General features: G+C 61.6%; 1 protein-coding gene across 2 annotated transcripts in view; it reads right to left on the reverse strand.

The window, feature by feature from the left end:
* LRP1 (LDL receptor related protein 1) overlaps positions 1-20,398 on the reverse strand; it is a 79,886-nt gene that overhangs the window by 2,576 nt on the left and 56,912 nt on the right. The window contains exons 43-81 of one of the 2 annotated variants that reach the window (XM_027967567.3): positions 17,373-17,577; positions 16,826-17,018; positions 16,102-16,227; positions 15,789-15,917; positions 15,434-15,553; positions 15,100-15,213; positions 14,675-14,824; positions 14,475-14,597; positions 14,050-14,166; positions 13,744-13,872; positions 13,367-13,489; positions 13,146-13,286; positions 12,855-13,045; positions 11,847-12,030; positions 11,645-11,730; positions 11,391-11,510; positions 10,815-11,002; positions 10,475-10,680; positions 9,743-9,931; positions 9,032-9,180; positions 8,531-8,624; positions 8,293-8,409; positions 8,019-8,138; positions 7,545-7,667; positions 7,265-7,390; positions 6,662-6,778; positions 5,860-5,966; positions 5,646-5,778; positions 4,893-5,012; positions 4,619-4,741; positions 4,140-4,280; positions 3,919-4,053; positions 3,720-3,839; positions 2,527-2,795; positions 1,888-2,066; positions 1,310-1,416; positions 922-1,038; positions 296-472; positions 16-156 (exon numbers count right to left, since the gene is read on the reverse strand). In XM_027967567.3, coding sequence (XP_027823368.2) covers positions 16-156; positions 296-472; positions 922-1,038; positions 1,310-1,416; positions 1,888-2,066; positions 2,527-2,795; positions 3,720-3,839; positions 3,919-4,053; positions 4,140-4,280; positions 4,619-4,741; positions 4,893-5,012; positions 5,646-5,778; positions 5,860-5,966; positions 6,662-6,778; positions 7,265-7,390; positions 7,545-7,667; positions 8,019-8,138; positions 8,293-8,409; positions 8,531-8,624; positions 9,032-9,180; positions 9,743-9,931; positions 10,475-10,680; positions 10,815-11,002; positions 11,391-11,510; positions 11,645-11,730; positions 11,847-12,030; positions 12,855-13,045; positions 13,146-13,286; positions 13,367-13,489; positions 13,744-13,872; positions 14,050-14,166; positions 14,475-14,597; positions 14,675-14,824; positions 15,100-15,213; positions 15,434-15,553; positions 15,789-15,917; positions 16,102-16,227; positions 16,826-17,018; positions 17,373-17,577 — 5,549 coding nt within the window. Of the gene's footprint in view, positions 1-15; positions 157-295; positions 473-921; positions 1,039-1,309; positions 1,417-1,887; positions 2,067-2,526; positions 2,796-3,719; positions 3,840-3,918; positions 4,054-4,133; positions 4,281-4,618; positions 4,742-4,892; positions 5,013-5,645; positions 5,779-5,859; positions 5,967-6,661; positions 6,779-7,264; positions 7,391-7,544; positions 7,668-8,018; positions 8,139-8,292; positions 8,410-8,530; positions 8,625-9,031; positions 9,181-9,742; positions 9,932-10,474; positions 10,681-10,814; positions 11,003-11,390; positions 11,511-11,644; positions 11,731-11,846; positions 12,031-12,854; positions 13,046-13,145; positions 13,287-13,366; positions 13,490-13,743; positions 13,873-14,049; positions 14,167-14,474; positions 14,598-14,674; positions 14,825-15,099; positions 15,214-15,433; positions 15,554-15,788; positions 15,918-16,101; positions 16,228-16,825; positions 17,019-17,372; positions 17,578-20,398 lie in introns of both variants that reach the window. The other variant, XM_027967566.3, reaches the window with a different exon arrangement.

Below are 20,398 nucleotides of genomic sequence, written 5' to 3' on the forward strand. Positions count from 1 at the left end.
GGGGCGTGAGCATACCGTCTGGCGGGGGCGTCGGTGAGGGCACAGCCACACAGGTGCCATTGTCCAGTCGCTTCCCATTGGGACAGGTGCAGACGGGCCCACTGGGACTCAGCAGGCAGAGCCACTCGCACTTTTTGCGGTCACAGGGGTTGGTCACTGCAGAGGTGGGCAGCGTGGGAGAAGGCTGAGTCCTGTGACCCAAACCTCCCCTGCCCACCAAAACCTGAGGCTGCAGCCTGGAGATAGCACCCCTGGGCCTTCCCTGCCCCAGCCCGGGCTCTCCCTCTCTGCCCACCTTCAGGCTGCTTATGCTGGTGGTACAGGACCACATCGGAGGCGTGGCTCAGGCCCCCAGTCAGGTTGATCAAGGGGCTGTGTCCAAACTTATGGATCTTGAAGACACGATTATTGATGTAGGTGACGCCATAGATGTAATCCTCGAAGACATCAATGCTGAAGGGGTGACTCAGGCCTGGGGAGAAGTCAGAGGGGACTTAGACCTTAGTGACACTCTCCTGTCACTGGGTCCCAAGGCTCTCAGGGACCTCAAGCTGAACACGTCCTGTTCACACCACCCCTCAACCTATTCCTCCCACTGGCAACAGGTCCCATCAGCCTCTGAATGTGGGGTCAGGAGCGACTTCTGCTCCCTCTCCCCATGTGTGCTAAGTTCCCATTATCACCCATGTCGCCTCCACGCAGCTCAATACCTATTGGTAAAATGAATGAATGTAAAGGGGGCCCAGAGGGTCAGGGTGGACTCAGGCCTGCAGGACTGGTCCTGGGGGTGACTGGTTGGGAGGGGCCCAAGAGGCACTGCAGGACTGCTGAGGGCCAGCTGAGGAGGATGGCAGGCACTCGGTGAGGCCTTGGGCCCAGAGGGGAGGGCAGAGGCCTGAAAGACTGCTGGTGGAGGCTGACCTCGTTTGCTGTCAGCAGCCACGATGGGGTCCGTGCCATTGAGCCGGATGCTACCGATGACTGAGAGCTTGGCATCCGCCCAGTAAAGCCGTTCATTGTGATAATCCACGGCCAGGCCTGGGGGAGCAGAGAGCCCTGTGAGGGCCTGGCCTTCCCACCCCAGGCTTGGGGAGCAAGCAGGACGGTGTCCATGTTTGGGACGGCTCCACCCTGTCCCCATGGTCACGCGCAGCCACCTTTTCTGGGAAAAGCCTCCACAACCCCTCTGTCCCATCCCAGTCCAAGCCCCCTCCCCTCCCCAACTTTTTTTTTTCCCCTCCCCAACTTTTGTGTGGCCCTGAGCTCAGCGAGTCCACCTCTCCTCCATCCCCGCCCCTGCAGCATGGACCTGTGGGCCACTGGATGTTGTCCTGAACCAGCGTCTCCCGAAGGGTTCCATCCATTGCTGCTGTTTCAATCTTGGGGTGGTTCCCCCAGTCTGACCAGTACATGGTGCTGGGGAGGGACAAGAAGTGAGTGTGGGTAGGACGTGGGTTCCCAGAGGAGGTCACTCAAGGGGAACACAGAGACTGCCGGGTACACAGAGAGGAGAGTGTTCTGTCCATCCCCTCCATAGACAGTCAAAGGAAGTCAACCTCCTGACCAGGTTAAAGATCTCTAAAGCTGCTATGTGCTGCTCGGGTCTCAGTTCAGTACCCCTGGAGCAGAGGAGAAGCCCAGAACCTGGCTGCTCATGACAGCCAGCCCAGCAGAAGCCAGGCCCCAGCTGGGCAAGCCAGTATGCCCCCAGGTGACATCAGGGAGGGCCAGGGCTGGACGCAGCCTGGAAGACCCAGGGGCCTGCAGAGGACACTGACCTCAGGCTAGGCTGGGAGGAAACACCCACGCTGGTGGCTGGGCACCCACCTCCATCCCAGGGGCTTCCTAGCCTCAGCCCAGATGCCTCCCCACAGCACCCTCGCGCACCCTCTCAGTGGGTCCACCACAATGGCGTGGGGCTCGTCGATCATGCCGGAGATGAGCGTCTTGCGGTTCTCGCCCTTCATCTGTGCAACCTCGATCACATCCCGGCCTGAGTCGGTCCAGTACACATTCCCAGCCACCCAGTCAATGGCGATGCCCCTTGGCATCTTGAGCCCTGAAATCTGGATGGGGGGGTGTCACAGGTTCAGAGGTTGCCGCCTTTGGCCTTCCTGCCCATTATCCATTCCCCCACTCCCGGTCCCTGCTGTTACCATTACCCTGCGTTAAGGAGGAACAAAGAGAGGCCCAAAGAGGCTCAACAGCTTGGCAACATGGACCTGGTGTGCCGGCTGTGACATTCAGGAACTGAACAGGGCTCTGACGCTGAAGGCCAAGTGCCCATGGTGCCCTGCAGCCTCGGGCCGCCCCGTGGCGGCGCCACCTACTGACGACGGTGCTGCTATGCCTGCCTGCCTGCTGTTCATGCCCCATGACGCCACCTGAAGGTCACCCTGCATGCCAGCCTCAGCCTTTGCCCCTGCCACTGTCCTCTGCAAACTCTGCTCTGAACCGTCTGCTGTTTGCAGACTTCCCACCCAGTCTGTGCCTCCACGTAGGTCCCACCCCAGGCGGGGTGCTCACATTGAGGTGGGTGACGCCCCGGTCAATCTGTCGCCGGTGGCGATTGGAAGTGGTGGGAGGTGCAGCAGGGGGCAGGCTGCGGTAGGAGATGGTGCCTGTGTGCCAGTTGGTCCAGTAGACACGGCCAGCCTTGACGTGGACATCCATGGCATCGATGCGGACACTCTCGTCACCCTGGAAGGCCTGCTCGTAAGCCGAATGGGGGTGGCTGGGGAACAGGCTGCGGATCTCATTGTCGTCAGCGATATACAGGACCTGATACTCAGAGCCTGGCGGGACAAGAGTCCAGATGTTGGTGGGGATGGAAGTGCGGGCTGGGGGCTGTCGGGCCTGGTGCTGGAAAGAACTGGGCAAGCTGTGCTCCCTCCCCAGTCCCACCCCTTTCACATTAACAATGTCTCTCTCCTAATCAAGCCATCTGACGTGGCCCGAAGCGTCCGCTCATCCCACCCCAGTGCCAGGCTTAAGGGCTCCAGCCTGAGTCCTTGACCTTCCTCCTCTCCTGAGGTGATCTAGGGTGACCTGCTACTCCAGAAAGCTGTCCCCCCTCCTCAAGCCTCAGGGACCTCTGCCTCCTCACAGCCTCTGCAGACATCACCACACTCTCTGCTCCATAATGTCTGATATCTGCTCATAGGTGCACACACATGTGGGCGTGCATGAGCACCGCCATGGAGGCGTGTAGGTGTGCATGGGCGGATGAGTGCACTTGGACATATTTGGGGTTGTGTGTGCCTGGGTGTGTGTACATGGATATGAGGTGTCTTTGTATGGAGGCATGAGGAAGGTGCAGGTGTGCATCAAAGCATGTTCGCACCAAAAAAAAAAAAAAAGTAAATATGTGAATGAAGGACGTGTTAATTAACTCAATAGGGGGAATTCTTTCACAAGGTGTATGTACATCAGATCATCACCTTGCACACATTAAATATCTGACAGTTTTGTCACTGATACCTCAGTAAAGCTGATAAAAACACAATGGGAAGATGCAGGTGGGGTACTATTGACTGTGTGAGTGGTGATGCTCTCGCCCCAGGACCTCTGGCCTCTGCACGGCTGCCAGCCGTGTTCAGGAAGCTGGCCGGTGGGTCTGGAATCGAAGGCTTGGGCAAGGGTGCCCAAAGGAAAACACCGCATCCCAGGTTTATTTACTATCCCGGCGTTGTAAGCCCCGCCCCTCTCTCCGAGCCTACCTTCCGCCTTGCAGGTGTTGTGCGTCTTCATGAAGTTGCGCGCGCAGCTGCACAGGTGGCCGCCCTTGGTGTTGTTGCAGAGCTGTGAGCAGGTGCCGAAGCGCAGGCACTCGTTGATGTCTGGGGGTTACACGCCCGAGTCAGGGAGAGTCTCGCGGCGGGGGGCTTCTGCCCGCCTCTTGGACTCCCCGCTTCCTACCCTGGCATCCGGGTTGGCCTGGCACCGTGTGGAAGCCAGTGCGGCAGGCACAGTAAGCGGCTTTCTCGGTGCGCACGCAGCGGGCCTCATCCCCGCAGATGCTGGCGTTGGTGGCGCAGCTGGTCAGCTTGGGGTCTGCGAAGACAATGAGTCTAGGCCAGGGCTTCGGCTCTCCGTTCCCCCGGCCCCCGCCCACGCCGGCACGTGGGTCTCACCCTCACCCATGCTGCAGTCCTCCTCGTCAGAGCCGTCCCCGCAGTCATCGAACATGTTGCAGCGCAGGGAGGAGGAGAGGCAGCGCTGGTTCCGGCACAGAAACTCCTTCTTGTCTTTGCAGTGGGAGGTCTGGGTCGTGGGCGGCTCTGGAGGAGAGCGGGGCTTCAGGTCCTGGTATTTACCACCCTGCCCCCGCTTCCCGCAGGAACCCCCCGGCTCAGTCACAGGTAGAGGGGCCCCAAGCCTGGCTCTCAAGCCTCAGGGGAAGTTGGTTAAACTGTTCAGATTCCCAGTCTCCGCTTCAATGCCTTCCCCAGGGGTTTCTCTCCTGCCAAGTTGGGCCCCCAGGCTCCCGGCAGTGGATCCTCCCCTTTCCCTGAATCGACCTACCAGATACAGCTCCCACTTGGGCCACCGCCACCGCTTGTGCAGCATCCCCACTCCAGGCGCCCCCCAGAGCCCCCCTCACTGGCCCCCTGCTCACCACAGTCCTCCTCATCCGTCCCATCCCCGCAGTTGTCCGTGCCGTCGCACTGGCGCCCGATCCATAGGCAGACGCGGTCGTTCTTGCAACGGAAGGGCCGGTTTGGAGGACACACAAACCTGGCTGCAGCGGGGGCGAGAGGACAGAGTCAGAATCAGTCTCAGGGGTCCCCCCACCCCGCTGAGGGCCTCCAGGCAGCGGGAGAGCCCCGCCCCGTCTGGAGCCCCGCCCCACCCCGCCCCCTTTGAGCGGGGCAGCCACCCTGGAGCCTCACCGCACTCCTCTGGGTTCTCGTCTGAGTTGTCCCCGCAGTCGTCCTCGCCGTCGCATTTCCATGCCAGCGGCTTGCACAGGGTGTTGTTGCACTGGAATTCGTCAAGGGGGCAGGTCCGCACTGGGCGCCAGAGAGAGCAAAGAGTAGAGAATGAGCTCTGAGCCCCCAGTTCACTGCGGGCCGGGTCTCGCGGCCAGACCCCTCCTTCCATGGCGAGACCTAGAGGGCACTCCAGGAAAGCAGTGGAACCACCACTGGATAGAACCTAGGCTTCCTCATTTTCTACCACTAGCCAGGCAGCTGGGCAGAACTGCCTCCTCTGGTATTTTGGGGAGAAGAGGTCATTTTGGGGAAGTGTCCAGAGAGCCCTGTTTCTGGTGTTGGGGCAGGGCCCAGGGCCCACTGTCATGAAGTGGCAGGTACAGAGGAGGACCCCTCGCCTGGGAGTCAGGGGACTTGGGTTTCAGTCTCTGGCCTCAGCCCACCAGCCCAGAGCCAGGATGCCCTCACTGCTCCAAGCTCCAACCTTCCGTCACTCAGGCTCTCCATGTCCCCCTCTGGACTGTCGAGCCCAGGCCAGCAGCAGGTGCTGCCTCACCGCTCCAGGAAAGGACAAATGAGCAGGGACTCGGCTTCTCAGGACAGCCGACTAAGCCGTGTTGGGGTGGGGCCTGGATGGATACGGCCCTCAGGTTTCTGCTGGATTTCAACTGGCTCCTTGATTAAGTGTTACTGTGGGGTGGGAGGGCTCACCGCCAGTGCCACAGGCCTCCTCGTCACTGCCATCCATGCAGTCTGCATCTGCATCACAGCGCCAGCGCAGCGGGATGCAATGGCCACTCTTGCACTGGAACTGGTCCATGTCACAGCGGGGAGTGCAGTCTTTCTGTGGGCACGGGAGCAGGTGTCCTGATCAGACCTGACTCTTCTAAGTCCGACCCTCCCTCCATCTGGTCTCCCTGCCCACCTCGTCTGAGCCATCCGCACAGTCATGATCCCCATCGCATTTCCAGCGCCCAGCGATGCAGCGGCCATTGGCACAGGAGAACTCACTCTCAGAGCAGGGCCGGGGGGCTGGGGAGGGACAGGGAGAGACAGGCCCCAGGAGGGTGGGCATAGGGACTCAGCCTCAAGAGCATCTCCAGCCCTTGCAGAGCAGTGTCCCTTGTCCCTGCACCCCTGAAAGTCACAGTGGATTGGCATGATGACCAAGATGCCCAACCCATCCTGGGCAAGCCAACTGGCTGCCCTCCTGGGACCAGCCGGGCCCAGAGCACACTCACACTTAGCGCTCTGGGACAGATACACGAGAGAGGGCATGGGGTCCCTGGCCCTGCCCTCAGAACAGACTGTGTGTGGGGAGGGATGGGGAGGGACAAGACCACCAAGACAAGCACCAGGGTTCAGGGAGAGGCCAGTAAAGGATGACGGGCTGGCACAGCACGGGGACAGGTGGGCTCTGGGGCAGTGGCAGGGATGTGTCAGGGCACGGGCACGTCAGAAACACCTACCTCTGCAACCCCGAGAGGACAGTGTGAAAATGGAGAGAAACACGAGATGAGGTGAAATGGCACAAACTCAAATACACAACATGAAGTGGGGGCGGGGCTGAGGCAGGAGGGGCCGGACCCTCAGCTCCGGGAGGCGGCCACCTGCCCTAGTGCAGCCCGGCGGCGATGGGTGGGGGAAGGTGCTGAGCAGGGGGTGCCAGAGGTCTCCCGGGGAAGGGCACCTGTGGGCCGGGGGGCGGGGGTGGGGCGGGGACATACTGCAGCTCTCCTCGTCGGAGTTGTCCCCGCAGTCGTTATCGTAATCGCATTGCCAGCGGCCTGGCACGCAGCGGTTGTTCTTGCAGCGGAACTGGTAGGGCTCACAGGTGCGCTCATCTAGAAGGGGCAAGATTGGGGGGCCAGTCAGGGACAGCGTAGGGGGCAGACCTCAGGGTCTCGGGAGGTGCAGTCAGGACGGCCAGTGGGCGTTCCAGCTTGACATAGGTCAGCAGTGGCAGCCTAGGCCGTGTTCTGAGATGTGGGGGCAATGGGAGCTTCTGGGGCAGAGGGGACACGAGCTGGGGGAGCTGCTTTAGGGAGGGGAGCCACAGAGCCCAGATGGTGGGCATATGTGTGCTGATGAGGCGCCAGTGGGAGTTGTTCAGTCACCGAGTTGTGTCTGACTCCGCGACCCCATTGACTGCAGCACGCCAGGCTTCCCTGTCCTTCCCCATCTCCCGGGTTTGCCCAAGCTCATGTCCATTGCCAGTGGGGGTGGGGAGTTAGGAGACGGTGGGCACAGGCTGTGAGGGGACTCAGGCAGCGGGCAGCCCCTGCCCTCCCCAGCAGGCGCCTCTCCCGAGCAGGCTCGGGGAAGCTCACCACACTCCTCTTTGGGCTCGTCCGAGCCGTCCCCGCAGTCGTCCTCTCCGTCACACTTCCAGCGTGCCGGGATGCAGCGGCCCGAGTCCTTGCAGCGGAACTCGTCCACCCCGCAGGTCATCTGGGCTGCAAGGGGGTGGCCGGGGTGAGGAGGAAGGCTCCTTTCAGGAAGGTGCTGTGAGGGTGAGGGCTGGGTGGGAGTGGCCGCCGAGGGGGCCACGCGCGGGGGTGGCGGGAGCTGCAGGCCCTGTGGAGGGAGGGTGGGCTCTGGGAGACTCACTGCAGTTGGCAGGCTCGTCACTGCCGTCTACACAGTCGTTGTCCCGGTCGCACACCCAGACCCGGGGGATGCAGCGCTTGGTGATGGAACATTGGAACTGGTTGGGGGCACAGGTCACCTCGGCTGTGGGGTTGGGGAGAGAGTGAGGGCCGGCCCGCTTCGCCTCTCCCCACAGCTTCTCTCTCTCCCAAGCCCTGGCCTTGTCCTGGTCCTGCCAGCAATTTCTTGCAGGAAGAGACAGTTTATTTCTAATCTTGGTGATTTTGTCTTTGGGATCTGCACATCTCTATGATGTGCACGATGATTTTATGAGCAAACCGAGTCACACCCCATATAATTCATGTTGCTCATCTAATAGCATAACTTGAGAACGGCACGGTCCCTAGAAGAAGCGGGGGCTGGACTTCAAGGTGAACCGTGTTTCCATGCTGGTTCTCCAACACCCCCGCCCCTGCCAGCGCCCGGGGCACTCACGGCAATCCCTTTCATCCTCGCCATCTCCGCAGTTGTCCTGTCCATTGCAGCGGAAGATGCCGGGGATACAGCGGTTGGTGTTGGTGCACTTGAACTGACTGGGCAAGCAGACGTGGATGTCTGTGGGGGTGGGAGGAGGGGAGGGTAACTGATGGTGGGTGGAGGCCTCAGGCAGCGTGGGGACCCCTCTCCCGCAGGGAGAGGCAGCGAGGCCGAGCTCCCTTGGCCTGGGGGCTCAGACGCCCAAGCCCAGATCCTAGGGAGGGCCCTTTACCGCAGTTGGCCTCATCACTGTTGTCCTGGCAGTCGTTGTCCCCGTCACAGATGAAGGCGGGGTTCGTGCAGATGCCCGTTGAGCACTGGAACTGTCCTGGGCGGCACTTGAACTCGGCTGCCAGGAAGGGATGCTCAGCATCAGGACGCTGGGGGTGGGGTGGGCGCAGACCCCTGGGGCCTCGGGAGTCAGGGAGCCCTGGTGTAGGACGCCCTCGCCACCCCGCCCGGGCACTCACGACAGTCCGGGGGCTCGTCCGAGTGGTCCCCGCAGTCGTCCTCCGTGTCACACTTCCACCAGAAGGGGATGCACTTGTCGTTCTTGCACACAAACTGGAGGGCAGGTTGGGGCGAGAGGGGTTGGTGGGGGTCTGGGGAACTCAGGAGATTTTCTTTTGAGGGGCTGGTGTGTCTCCTAGAAGCAGCAGGGTCAGGTATCTTGGGGGGAGGGTGAGCTGGATGGAAGGCTGGGATTTGGGGACTGCAGGGAGGCCAGCCGGGGGGGTATCTGTGTGGAGCTTGGGGCTGGGGGTACTGGCGAGGAGGGGGTCAGGGTTAGGGTGTGGGGGTGTCTGTGTAAGGTGACGGGTATAAAAGTATTGCTGTGGGGAGACAAGAGGTAGGCAAGAAATGTGGGGGTGTTAGCGTGGGAAAACCAGATGCGTGAGGACATTCGAGCAGGCGGTGGGGTCCGAGGAGGAGTGGGGTACTGGTGAGTGGGGTCTGGGGACGAGCCTCACCTGGCTGGCCGTGCAGTTGGACACACAGTTGCGCCCATCGCCGCCCAGGTAGAAGTTGGTAGGACAGGCACACTTGTGCCCACCTCCAGGGGACAGCAGGCAGAGGTTGCTGCAGCCGCCGTTGTTGACCTTGCAAGGGTGGTTGGGCACTGCCGGGGGAAACGGGGTTAAAGGGTGGCAAACGGACCCAGGTTATGGGCCACTGCTCCCCCGGCTGCCAGCCTCTGGTGGGGTGAGGGCAGTGCTCACTGGGAACACTTTTTCTGGTCTCTCAAAGGCTGCCCAGCCCATCCGTCCTGGGCAGAGGTAGGGTAGGTCCAAACCCTGCTCTTTCGGAAGGGAGCTGAAGCCAGAGATAGGAAAGGACTCTCTTGAGGTTTCAGGGTCAGGCTAGGCCTCCCTCAGCTCCGGCTTGTCTGCCTTCAGGGCCTGGCCTTGGGGGTTTCCCCCTAAGACTTGCTCTGCTGGATGGCCTTGGGGCCTCGCTGCTACAAGATACAGGGCTGGACCCAGCTGGGCTATAACTCCTGAGAACCAGACCATAGCCTATCTACCGCCCCCCAGATCACTGGGTGTCTACAGGCACTGCTCAGTCAGTGCTGGGGAAGGACTGGGGTAGCAACCCCTGCTGAGACAGTGGGGCCCCATCTCACCCCAGGGCCCCTCATTCCTGGCTGGCCGCTGGCCAGCTCTCAGGCCCCAGCCGCTTACCGTCAGGCTGGCGCAGGGCGTGGAAGACGTGTAGGTCCATGGGCCGGTGCAGTGTACTGATCAGGAGTGTCTTGTTGGCGCCTGTGGTCTTATGGGCTCGGTTGATGGATTTTGTCTCCCAGTCGGTCCAGTAGACATAGTCTTCAAACAGGGTCAGCGCGAAGATGTGCGGGATGTCCTGGCTTAGCACTGTGGGGAACCACAGGGCGTGGGGGTCAGGCCCAGGCCGCTGGTCAGCACTGGGCAGCATGAGGTCCCTTCCCTACTGGGCCCTCAACCCCACAGCAACCCTGTGAGGTGGGCATAGCCCTGCTGCAGCCCCTGGTCACATAGCAAGTGAATGGCAGAGCTGAAACTCAACTCCAGGCCCGTCTGATGGCAGGGTCCTGCCCCTGTATTCTCCATTGTTCCCTGTCGGGAAGTGGGGGCATGCTGCGTATCCCAGCCCCAGTCCCCTGCACCTGCTGCAGGGCCCATCATCTGGAACTGCACCTGGGAAGGCGCCTGTCTCTCGCTGTCCTCAGGGAGCTAGTGGTGGCCTCGTGCCTAGGTGGATTCTGGGGACGTACCCTGTGGTGCTCTGAACCCCCAGACCCTTGGTGGGTGGTGTCCTCAGGCCATGCTCTCTGGCTTTTAAGCCTACTCTTGCCCCAGAGGTCTGATCCCCTGAAGTTTCAGAACCCCGTCCCCAGCAGGTTGGCTATGCTGGGGCAGCTTCACTGGCACACTGACCGACGTGACGGTTGGAGCCGTCCAGGCTGGCAAACTCAATGTAATCCTCACGGGCATCGGCCCAGTAGATGCGCTCAGTGACGTAGTCCAGCGTCAGGCCATTGGGCCACGTGATCTTGGTGTCCACAATGACACTGCGGCTGGACCCGTCCATGCCAATGCGTCCAATCAGTGAGTGGTCTCCCCAGTCTGTCCAGTAGAGGTACCTGGCGGGCCGGTGGGCAGGGAGGCAGGAGAGATCCCGTGACTGGTCCCACCAGGAGCCTGCAGGGAGGCTGGACCTGGGTGCCCAACTATACCAGCTGCTCTCAGACCTCCCTGACCCTCCTTGTCTACATACCCATTCTGCACGTCCACCACCAGTGCCCGGGGCTCACGGAGGCCGGAGCTGACCAACACTGTGCGATAGGCCCCGTTGAGCTTGGACACTTCGATGGTGTCCCGGCCTTTGTCACACCAGTATAGGTTGCCACCGACCCAATCCACAGCCAGCCCATCGGGGTTGCTGAGGCCCGTCCGGTGCAGCACCTGCGGGCAGGGGAGGAAGGGCCCTGGGTGACATGGGCCAGGACTCTCAGCCTCTCTGGGAGGACAGTGGATGGAAAAGGCCCAGCCCTGGACATGGTGTCAGCCTGGGCTCCAGGAGATGGGTCTTTAGATGACAGAGACCACACCCCAACCCCACAGAGCCTGGGAGCACAGGTGTAAGGGAGGTCAGACTAAGGAGAACTCACTGCTAATTAGGGGAAGGGAGAGAGAGGAGTCTCTTAGACCCCGCCGCTCGCTGGGCTCAGAGGGGAGAGAAGCGAGATGAGCGGAGTCGTGCAGTGGCTCAGTGAGGAGGAACAGAGACGGCCTTGAAACAGAGAGGGTCCTCTGGGCAGGGACAGCGGCCGGCTCCCGGCCCCAGCCTCACCTGCACGTCACTCCCATTCAGGTGCATCCTGCGGATCATGCTGCCCTGGGTCGTCACGTCCGTCCAGTAGATCATCTGCTCTCGGTAGTCAAAGTCCAAGGCAACGGCGTTGTTGAGGCCCTGCATTTGGGGGGTGAGCAGAGGGGTGACCAGAGAGTCAGCACATGGAAGGCTGCTCAGGTGGGCAGGGAGGATGGGTCTGAGCATGGAGAGCATGGGGCTGGATGGCGGGATGAGGAGGGCGGGTCTGGCACCTGCTTGAGCAGCGTGTAGTTGGAGCCGTCCAGGTTGAGCTTGCGCAGGTAGTACCGGTTGGCGAAGATCAGAAACGGCTCCTCGTCTGGAGACAGAGGATGCCGGCTCAGCTGCTGGCCAGAGTGCATTCTGGCACCCAGTCCTCCCGCCACTACCCCCAGTGGCCTGGGCCAGCTGCACACCCCCAAACCCCCATCTCACCGGTCACGGCCTTGCAGCTGTGGGGGTCGCCGCCGCGGGGCGCGTAGCCCTCCACGCACAGGCACTTGTAGCTGCCGTGGGTGTTGATGCAGCGCTGGCTGCAGGGGAATGTGGTGCTGCACTCATCCACGTCGGCGCATGTCCGGCCATCATCCTTCAGGCGGAAGCCAGGGCGGCAGCGGCACTGTGGGCACAGGGGGCCTGGGGTGGGCATGGGCAGGGGGCTGGGCTGCCCCAGGGACTGCAGACCTCTCACCCTGAGACTGAGGGGCCCCTCCGGCTCCCTTCACCCTGGGTGGCTGGCTGGCACAAGGAAGTTGAGGAAGCAGGCAGCATGGAGGCCTGCCCGTAAGAGGAGGCACTGAGCTAGCCCACGCCAGCCATCCAGCTCTCGCTCCTACCCGGCCACCGGTGTGAGTCCCCAGTGACGGCCACGTCTCTGCATCCCCAGCTCAATGCTCAGGGCTTGTCTTATGTGATCCGTGGGCATCATTTGACAGCTGAGTACCTCTTCCTCCAACACTTTCTTCCCTTGGCTGTCCTCCTGCCCTGGCAGCTGGCCCTGCTCAGGCTCCCCTGCTGCTCCCCTCCCCACTCACCTCACCACCCTCAGTGTGGCTATGCACAGGGCTCAGGCCTCAGACCGCCCTCTTTCCATCTGCACTCGCCCCCATGAGGGTCTTCTCCAGACGCCTGACTTACACGCTGTCTCTATGGTGACAGCTCCCAGACTCTCCCGTCTGGCCTCTCCCCTGAACCGTGGACCTGCGCATCTGGGGCCTGCTTGACATCCACACGCCCCTCCTCTCACCCCCCGACCTCATCTGCCAGCACTGACCAGAACCCGACTAGGAGAGACTTCTGCTGTGCTCAACACTATCCCCAGAGCCTAGAATGCTGCCTGGCAGGACAGGGGCTGAAATTGCCTTTGTTGATGAACATATGAATGAGGGGCAGAGAAAGGAATCCCAGCCAGGCCTGGGGTACAGAGGCACCCACTCAGCATACCTTGAAGCCGATCTTGAGGTCCTCGCAGTCCTGGCTGCAGCCACTGAGCTTGTGGCTGAGACACTCGTTGACGTGGCAGCCCCGCTCGTCTGAGCTGTCGCCGCAGTCGTCCTGGCCGTTGCAAAGCAGTGCCTCAGCCACGCACCGCCCGCTGCTGCACAGGAACTGCGAGGAGGCGTTGCACTTGTGCTCTGGGGGGTGAGGTGGAGGGGGCGAGTCAGCTGGGTCCCGGGCCGCCTGGGGGCTGGGGCCGGGGGCCGAGGGCAGTGGGGGAGCCACGGGGGGGCCCACCTGGGCTGGTGCAGTGTGGGTTCTTAGGGGCTTCATCGCTCTGGTCATGGCAGTCGTTTTCGCCGTCGCACTCCCACTGTCGGGAGCTCAGGCAGCGCCCATTGGCGCAGCGGAACTCGTTGGGGCCGCAGGTTGGGTACTCTGCGGTAGGAGGGGGCAGGTGAGGCTGGCGGCCTGTGCACTGAGAGCAGGGCCCCCTCCCGCCACGGCCCCGGGCTCACCACACTCGGGGGACTCATCGGAGCCGTCAGCGCAGTCACGGTCGTGGTCGCACATGAAGTGCTTGGGGATGCACTGGCGGTTCTGACACATGAACTCGCGGTCATCACAGGTGCTGTTGTACACTGTGGACAGAGGCAGACACAGCCCCTCAGTGCCCACCGATCTGCTGCTGAGTGTCACCCCCCGACCTTCCCGTGGTGTGAGCAGCAGGGCGGGCAGAGCACTGGACAGGACGTCTGGCACCTGGACTGAGGATAGAGCTCTGCCACTGCTGCCTGAGTGACCCCTTCCTCCCCGTGACCTCGGTTTCCCCTTCTGCACAGCGGGCCTGTGGCCACGCACCGTCCGCCCCACTCCTTGGGGCCCCGCCACTCACAGCAGCCTGCCGCAACACTCTCGTCAGCGCCGTCAGCACAGTCCTTGTCCCCGTCACAGAGCCAGCGCTCAGGGACGCACACGTGGGTCCCAGGGCAGGAGAAGGAGTTGGGGCCGCATGTTTTGCCTTCTGTGGAGGGAACAGGGAGACACTGAGAGATGCAGGAGCAGGCAGAGCCGGGCCGGGCAGCTGGAGAGACATCTCTGCTGCTCTGCTGCCACTCGGTGGGGTTTGTTGTGGGGGAGGGGTCTGTCCCTTCCAAGGCCACCTCCCCAAGCTGACCGCAGCCCCCTGCCCCCGCCTCACCACAGTGAGCTGCCTCATCCGAGCCGTCCCCACAGTCATCGCTGCCGTCGCACAGCCACTGCTTGGAGATGCAGCGATGGTTCTGGCACTCAAACTGGGCCTCGGAGCAGAACTTGTCTGGGGCAGTCGGATAGAGGTCACAGTTAGATCGGGAAGGGATGAGGGGCTGCAGATAGGTGCCACAGGATGGATGGGGGAGACAGTCATGGCACCCGCTAGGGGGACTCAGCAGGAATGGAGAGACGGTCCCCTCTCAGAGCCTGAGGGTCTGGGTGGGAGGTCCCGGGTGCACCTCTCAAAGGAGGGCATTTCCTGTGAAGGCGTCAAGAGGGCGGGGTCCGCACAGAATCTCAGCGGGACGGTGAAGCCCCGCCCCCCGTGGGTCCTCTGGATGCCGGCTCGGGAGTGGGCCTGTGGTCACTCACTGCAGTGGGTCTCGTCCTCGCCGTGTTCACAGTCATCCTCCTTGTCACACGTCCAGCTCATGGGGATGCAGCGGCCGCTGGGGCAGGCGAAGTAGTTCAGGGGGCACCTGGGGCGCTTCACACCTGGGGGCGAGGCAGGCGTGAGGGCACGGCCACCTCAGGGGTCCGCCGCCCACCGCACACCTGCCCACCGGCCGGACCTGGGCAGTCGCGCTCGTCGCTGTAGTCCCCGCAGTCGTTGGCGCCGTCGCACACCCAGCTGGGTGCGTAGCAGAGGGAGGTCCGCTCGCAGGGCTGGAAGCGCACGCCTTTCACTCCCAGGCGGAAGTAGCTGCTGCAGTCAGTGGCGCCTGGCAGGGGCGGGAGGAGGGGTGGCACCGGTTCCCCCCACAACACCCTCCCCGCAGAGCTGCTGGCCCGCACGGCGCCTTCATGTGTTTTAGAAAGTTGAGCCATGTCTTTTGGTGGATGTGGCCTGTCCATGCATTCCACTCCCTGCCCCTCCTCGAGTCCCAGGGGAGCCCAGGGCTGGGGTGGGCTGGGAGGGGACTGCAGCTGCCCTGGGAGCCCAGAGGGAAGGCAGAAAGGAGCTGGGGCCAGAGGGCAGGGAGGGGGCGTCGCTCACTGCAGTTCATCTCGTCCGAGGCGTCCTCGCAGTCCACAAACTGGTTGCAGCGGCTGGAGTTCCCAATGCAGGTGCCGTCCCGGCAGCGGAACTCACCCACACCACAGGCCGTCTCTACAACAGTGCCCGCCCGGTGCCATCAGCCGGGGCCTCCCCGTGGGGGCCATGCCAGCCCAGGCCAGACCTCCCGGCCCAGAGTGCCTGCCCGGGGCCACCATACCGTACCCTGAACCAGAATCCTTGGGACCTGGGGACCAAAGCTCAGCGAGGGTGGGTCTGGGGCGGGGCTGCTAGGGGTGGGGAGGGTCTGAGGCCCGGCCTGGGCCCCACTCACTGTTGCAGGGAATCTCATCGGAGCCGTCCCCGCAGTCGTCCGCCCCGTTGCACCACAGCATGTTGGACACACAGCGCCCGTTGTTGCACTGGCGGAAGGTCTTCTTGCAGCGGCGGGTGTCTGCAGGTGGGAGCAGGCCGCAGTGAGCAGCGGCTGGGGCTGCCTCTGACGAGACCCTGCTTCCGGCCTGGCATGGGTCTCACGGTGGCTCTCCCCTTCACAAGCTCCCCACTTTCTCTCGGGGATGCAGGGAGGGCGGGGGCTTTGCTCCTCTCACTCCAACGCCCCGCCCAGTGGGGACTGAGGCTGGTGACTCAGACAGTGGCGGCCTGGGGGTACGGGTGGGGGCCCTTACTGCAGTAGGATGGCTTCTCGTCAGACTTGTCCTTGCAGTGGGAGACGCCGTCGCACGTCAGGCCAAAATTGATACACTCGCCGTTGGCACACTCGAACTCGTCTTGTGCACGGCAAGAGGAATTCACCGCTGGGGAGAGAGGCGAGGAGCTTCCTGAGCTGGGGCTTGAGCGTCTGTACCCCCTCTCCCCGCCAGGAACTGAGGCTTCGGGGGGCTGGGTTGTTGGTGTGGGCTGGGCTGTTGGAGTGTCTGGGGTGAGATGGTTCCCATCTGTGCCCAGGACCCCCACGCAGTGCCCTGGTCCCTCTCTCACCCTGGCAGGTGAAGTCGTCCTGGAGGATACGGCCCCCACGGCAGGAGCAGTTGACGTGGCCTTGGTGCGTGAGCAGACACAGGTCCTGGCAGCCCCCGTTGTTGATGCGGCAGGGAGAGAGCTCGCCTGAGGCAGGGGTGGAGGAGAGTGGGCCAAGGGTGTCCTCCCCTGTGCGTACACGGAGCACCCCCACCCCCAACCAGCTCTGCTGAGCTTCCTGGCACCGCCTGTGACACAGTGGCTCACAGCTGGCCTGGGGGCTGCTATGGGAAGGCCGGGTAGGAGCATTCGGGGTAGGCCTGAGCTTGAGGATGTGTGTGCTCTTAGGTGGGGTGACTGGCATTCTGAGCTGTACACTGGGGAGACTGAAATCTAAGGAGCCCTGAGGTCATGTATGTGGCGGGGGCCCCAGGGCATGTGTGAAGAGTGTGTGAGAGGCTGAGAAAACTGCAGATCTGTGTGGGGACCCTCGGTGTCAAGCCAGTGTGGGACCACGTCTGTGCGTCTGTGCCCACGCATGCAGATGGTGGAGCAGGCAGTGCCTGGGATGGGTGCAGGGTCAGGTTCCAGCGGGTCTGTGTGGTTCTGTGTGGGAGGAATGACTACACCATGTGCTGGGTGTGTCCAGAGATGTGGATGGGTCTAGTTGTGTACGTGTGTGTATGTGTATGCATGCTGGCACAGTGGGCAGGTGGGCAAGGCTGGTGGCAGCGGCCCCACTCACAGCTGTTGGTGTCATTGGCCACGGCGATGATGCCCATGGGCTGCTGGGGGATGTCCACGCGCAGCAGCTTCATGTCACTGCCCACATACTTGTTGGCCCGTTGCACGGCCCGCCGCACCCAGTCAGTCCAGAAGATGTGTTCCCCGTACACGGCCAACCCGAAGGGGTGGACCGGCTCTGACTTCAGGATGACCTGCAGAGACACCCTCAGCATTGTCAGAGGTATGGCTCTTGCCCCTGCCTCCACCCCCTGCAGCTGCTCTGGGGAGCAGCGGCCTGGCTCCCTAGACATAGTCACACAAGGGGAGGGTCTGCAGAGGACTGCGAACACCTCCCTCATTCAGCTGCCGAGGAAGCCAAACCGGGAAGGTGGAGGATGCTAAGTGGCGAGGTCAGGACGCCTCACTGTCCTCCTGGCTCTTCCCGCTCCACCGGGCGGCCTCCCTTTCTCCTGCTCTGCACCTGGGCAGTGTCCTCCTTGGCTGCCCAGCAGTCTCCCGGCACCAGCCCCCTCCTGCTGCCCATCCCGCCTGCCCTGGAGACTCACGTAGCGACGGGAGCCGTCATACTCGCACCGCTCAATCTTGTCCAGGGTGGCGTCGGAGAAGTAGAGCTTCTCAGCCCGGTGGTCGATGGCCAGGCCGTTGGGGGTGCGGATGTCCTTCTCAATGAGAGTCAGGACATTGGCCCCTGACAGGGCTGCCCGCATGATGCTGGGGTGCTGCTCGTTCCAGTTGGTCCAGAACATCAGGCTGCGGGGAGAGAGGCCACGGAGATCAGGACCCAAAGCCAAGGAGCCAGCCGCAGTGACCCCAGGCCAGGGCGTGCAGACAAGCCAGACCCAGAGGTCCGCCAGCACGCGGACTAGGCCCCAGGCAGCCTCAGGACACCAAAGCCAGCATAGCCCCGGTGCCCGGGAAGGATGGCTACACAGACAGCATTAGTATGTGTGTGCACACGTGTACAAGTGCTTCTGTGTCTACACTTGCTTTTACTGAGACAGCAGGCTCTGGGATTCTGATCCTGGCTGCTAGGGACCTCAGCAGGCTCCTTAACCCCTCTGATCCTGGCTGCTAGGGACCTCAGCAGGCTCCTTAACCCCTCTGATCCTGGCTGCTAGGGACCTCAGCAGGCTCCTTAACCCCTCTGTGACTCATTTTTCCGCCCCATAAAACAGGAATGACTAGCACTATCGATACTATCTGCTCCGTGGAGTGATTTGAGGATTAAACGACAGTCGTGTGTGCTATAGGAAGATTTTCTAGTATTTTTTTTTCTTCGTTTTTCTCTTCTCCTGGCATCCTGAAGACCCGTGGGTGTCCAGTGTGTCCCAGGTCCTGGGGACACATGGGTTTTACCACCAAGTTCCTGAGAACCACCTTCTCCATAATTTAAGGCCTGTATACATTTGGGATCTGAGTCCTAGCTCTGCCACTTACTACCTCTGACCTTGAACATGCCTCTTGGCCTCTCCTTTTTTCTTTTTCTCTTGGCCCCTCTGAGCCTCGGTTTCCCTCAGTATAGGAGGTGATGGGAATGGCCAGCCATGCTGTGCTTCTCTTGGGTGGTGGAGGTGGTGGTAAGGTCCTAGAGATGGGTGTGGAAGACCTCAGTCCTGGTCAGGCCCTACACTGGGTATGACACTGTGGTCCTCTGACCGCCTACAGTGGATGGGGATTCCTAGATCTTTGTTCCAGATTCACACGCAGTTAGGAAGGAGGGAGACTGAGGAACCAGACCTTCCAGTGCTCCCCAGGCCACCCTCACCCACCCTGGAGTTTGAGAAGCACCGAGCTACACCAGGGCTTCCCAGGAGGCGCGAGTGGTAAAGAACCTGCCTGCCAACGCAGCAGATACAAGAGACCCAGGTTCAATCCCTGGGTCAGGAAGATTCCCTGGAGGAGGGCATGGCAACCCACTCCAGTATTCTTGCCTGGAGAATCCCATGGACAGGGGAGCCTATCTCTCCTCAAGCTACAGTCCACGGGGTCGCAAAAAGTCGGACATGACTGAAGCAACTTAGCAGGAGCTACATCAAAGCCACTTGAATTGCAAGGAAATCAAACCAGTTAATCCTAAAGGAAATCAGTCTTGAATATTCATTGGCAGGACTGATGTTGAAGCTGAAACTCCAATACTTTGGTCACCTGATGCAAAGAGCTGACTCATTGGAAAAGACCCTGATGCTGGGAAAGATTGAAGGCAGGAGGAGAAGGGGGGGCCACAGAGGATGAGATGGTTGGATGGCATCACCGACTCAGTGGACATGAGCTTGAACAAACTCCAGGAGATTGTGAAGGACAGGGAAGCCTGGTGTGCTGCAGTCCATGGGGGGCGGGGGGTGGGGCGGGTCACAAAAAGTCGGACATGACTGAGCCACTGAACACCACCAAAGCTAGACCCCTTCAGTTCCCTCACAGGACCTGCTCTCTGCTCCCTCCACCCCAGGCCTGTGTCCCTCACCCCTGGTCTGTTCTGGCTGCAGAGCTGTCCTCGGCAGCCAGACTTGTCTCCTTAAACCTCTCCAGGTCTCACTCTTTGTAACAATCCCCCCACCCCAAGTGTCTCCACCCTGCCACTATGCTCAGGTAAAAGGCTTTTCGTTAGGGAAGCTGACTGCTCCTGAGCCCATCAGGCTCTGGTTTGAAAGGCCTCCTCTCCTTTCAGGGGAAGGGGCGGGGTTCTGGTTCTTGGAATCAGGATGGGAGTGGATGGAGGTGTCTCCCGCTGGCCTCCCCCAGAGAAAACGGGTGTCCCAGGGCAGCTGTTAGAGTCATCTTCCTTCCCACCAGGGACGCCTACACCCTCAAGTACAGTCTGGCTCACTGCATGCTGGGAAGTACTTCCCTCTTGTCACGACAAACTGCTGCACGTGGCAGATCGAGCCGTGCTCCCAGGACTCCGGTCACCAGACCGGGAGAGGCCCCACCCCCTCCATCTGGGTCCACGCTGGCTCCCTCACGCTCCTCCAACGCACTCGCTCTTTTTGGCCAAGGGAGGGCCTCTCCCACACAGTTCAGCCCTTTATCCTGTGTTCTGCCTAGCTTCAGCTCACCCTGCTATCTTGCAGACCCGGCTCACGCACTGCCCTCTTGAGGACACATTCCCTGATTTCCAGCCTGGCTCAGGTCCTCGTCACCCAGTTGTCGAGCTCCCTGCGGCCTCATTAGGACAGACATCAAATACGCCAGCGGCGTGTGCGGCTGACCCAGCTTTGCTCCCTGCCAGATCCTCAGCACATCACTGGTTCTCAGAAACCATTTGCTGGGACTTCCCTGACAGTCCAGTGGCTAAGACTCTGTGTTCCCCAGGCAGGAGGCCTGGGTTCAATCCCTGGTCAGGGAACTAGATCCCATATGCTGCAACTAAAGAAAGAAAGATCCTGAGTGTTGCAACAAAAATCAAAGATCCTGTGTGCTGCAACTAAGACCTGGCGGAGCCAAATAAAAATTAAAACAAACAAAAAAGCCACTTGTTGAATGGAGGGCTTCATCCCCTGGGCTCACAGCAAAGAAACTTGGTGGGCTCTGCATCGAAGATGGGAGGCAGGCCCCTCGAGCTGATCAGCAGGCC

This window comes from Ovis aries, chromosome 3 (assembly GCF_016772045.2).
Source record: "Ovis aries strain OAR_USU_Benz2616 breed Rambouillet chromosome 3, ARS-UI_Ramb_v3.0, whole genome shotgun sequence".
Taxonomy (NCBI): Eukaryota; Metazoa; Chordata; class Mammalia; order Artiodactyla; family Bovidae; genus Ovis; species Ovis aries.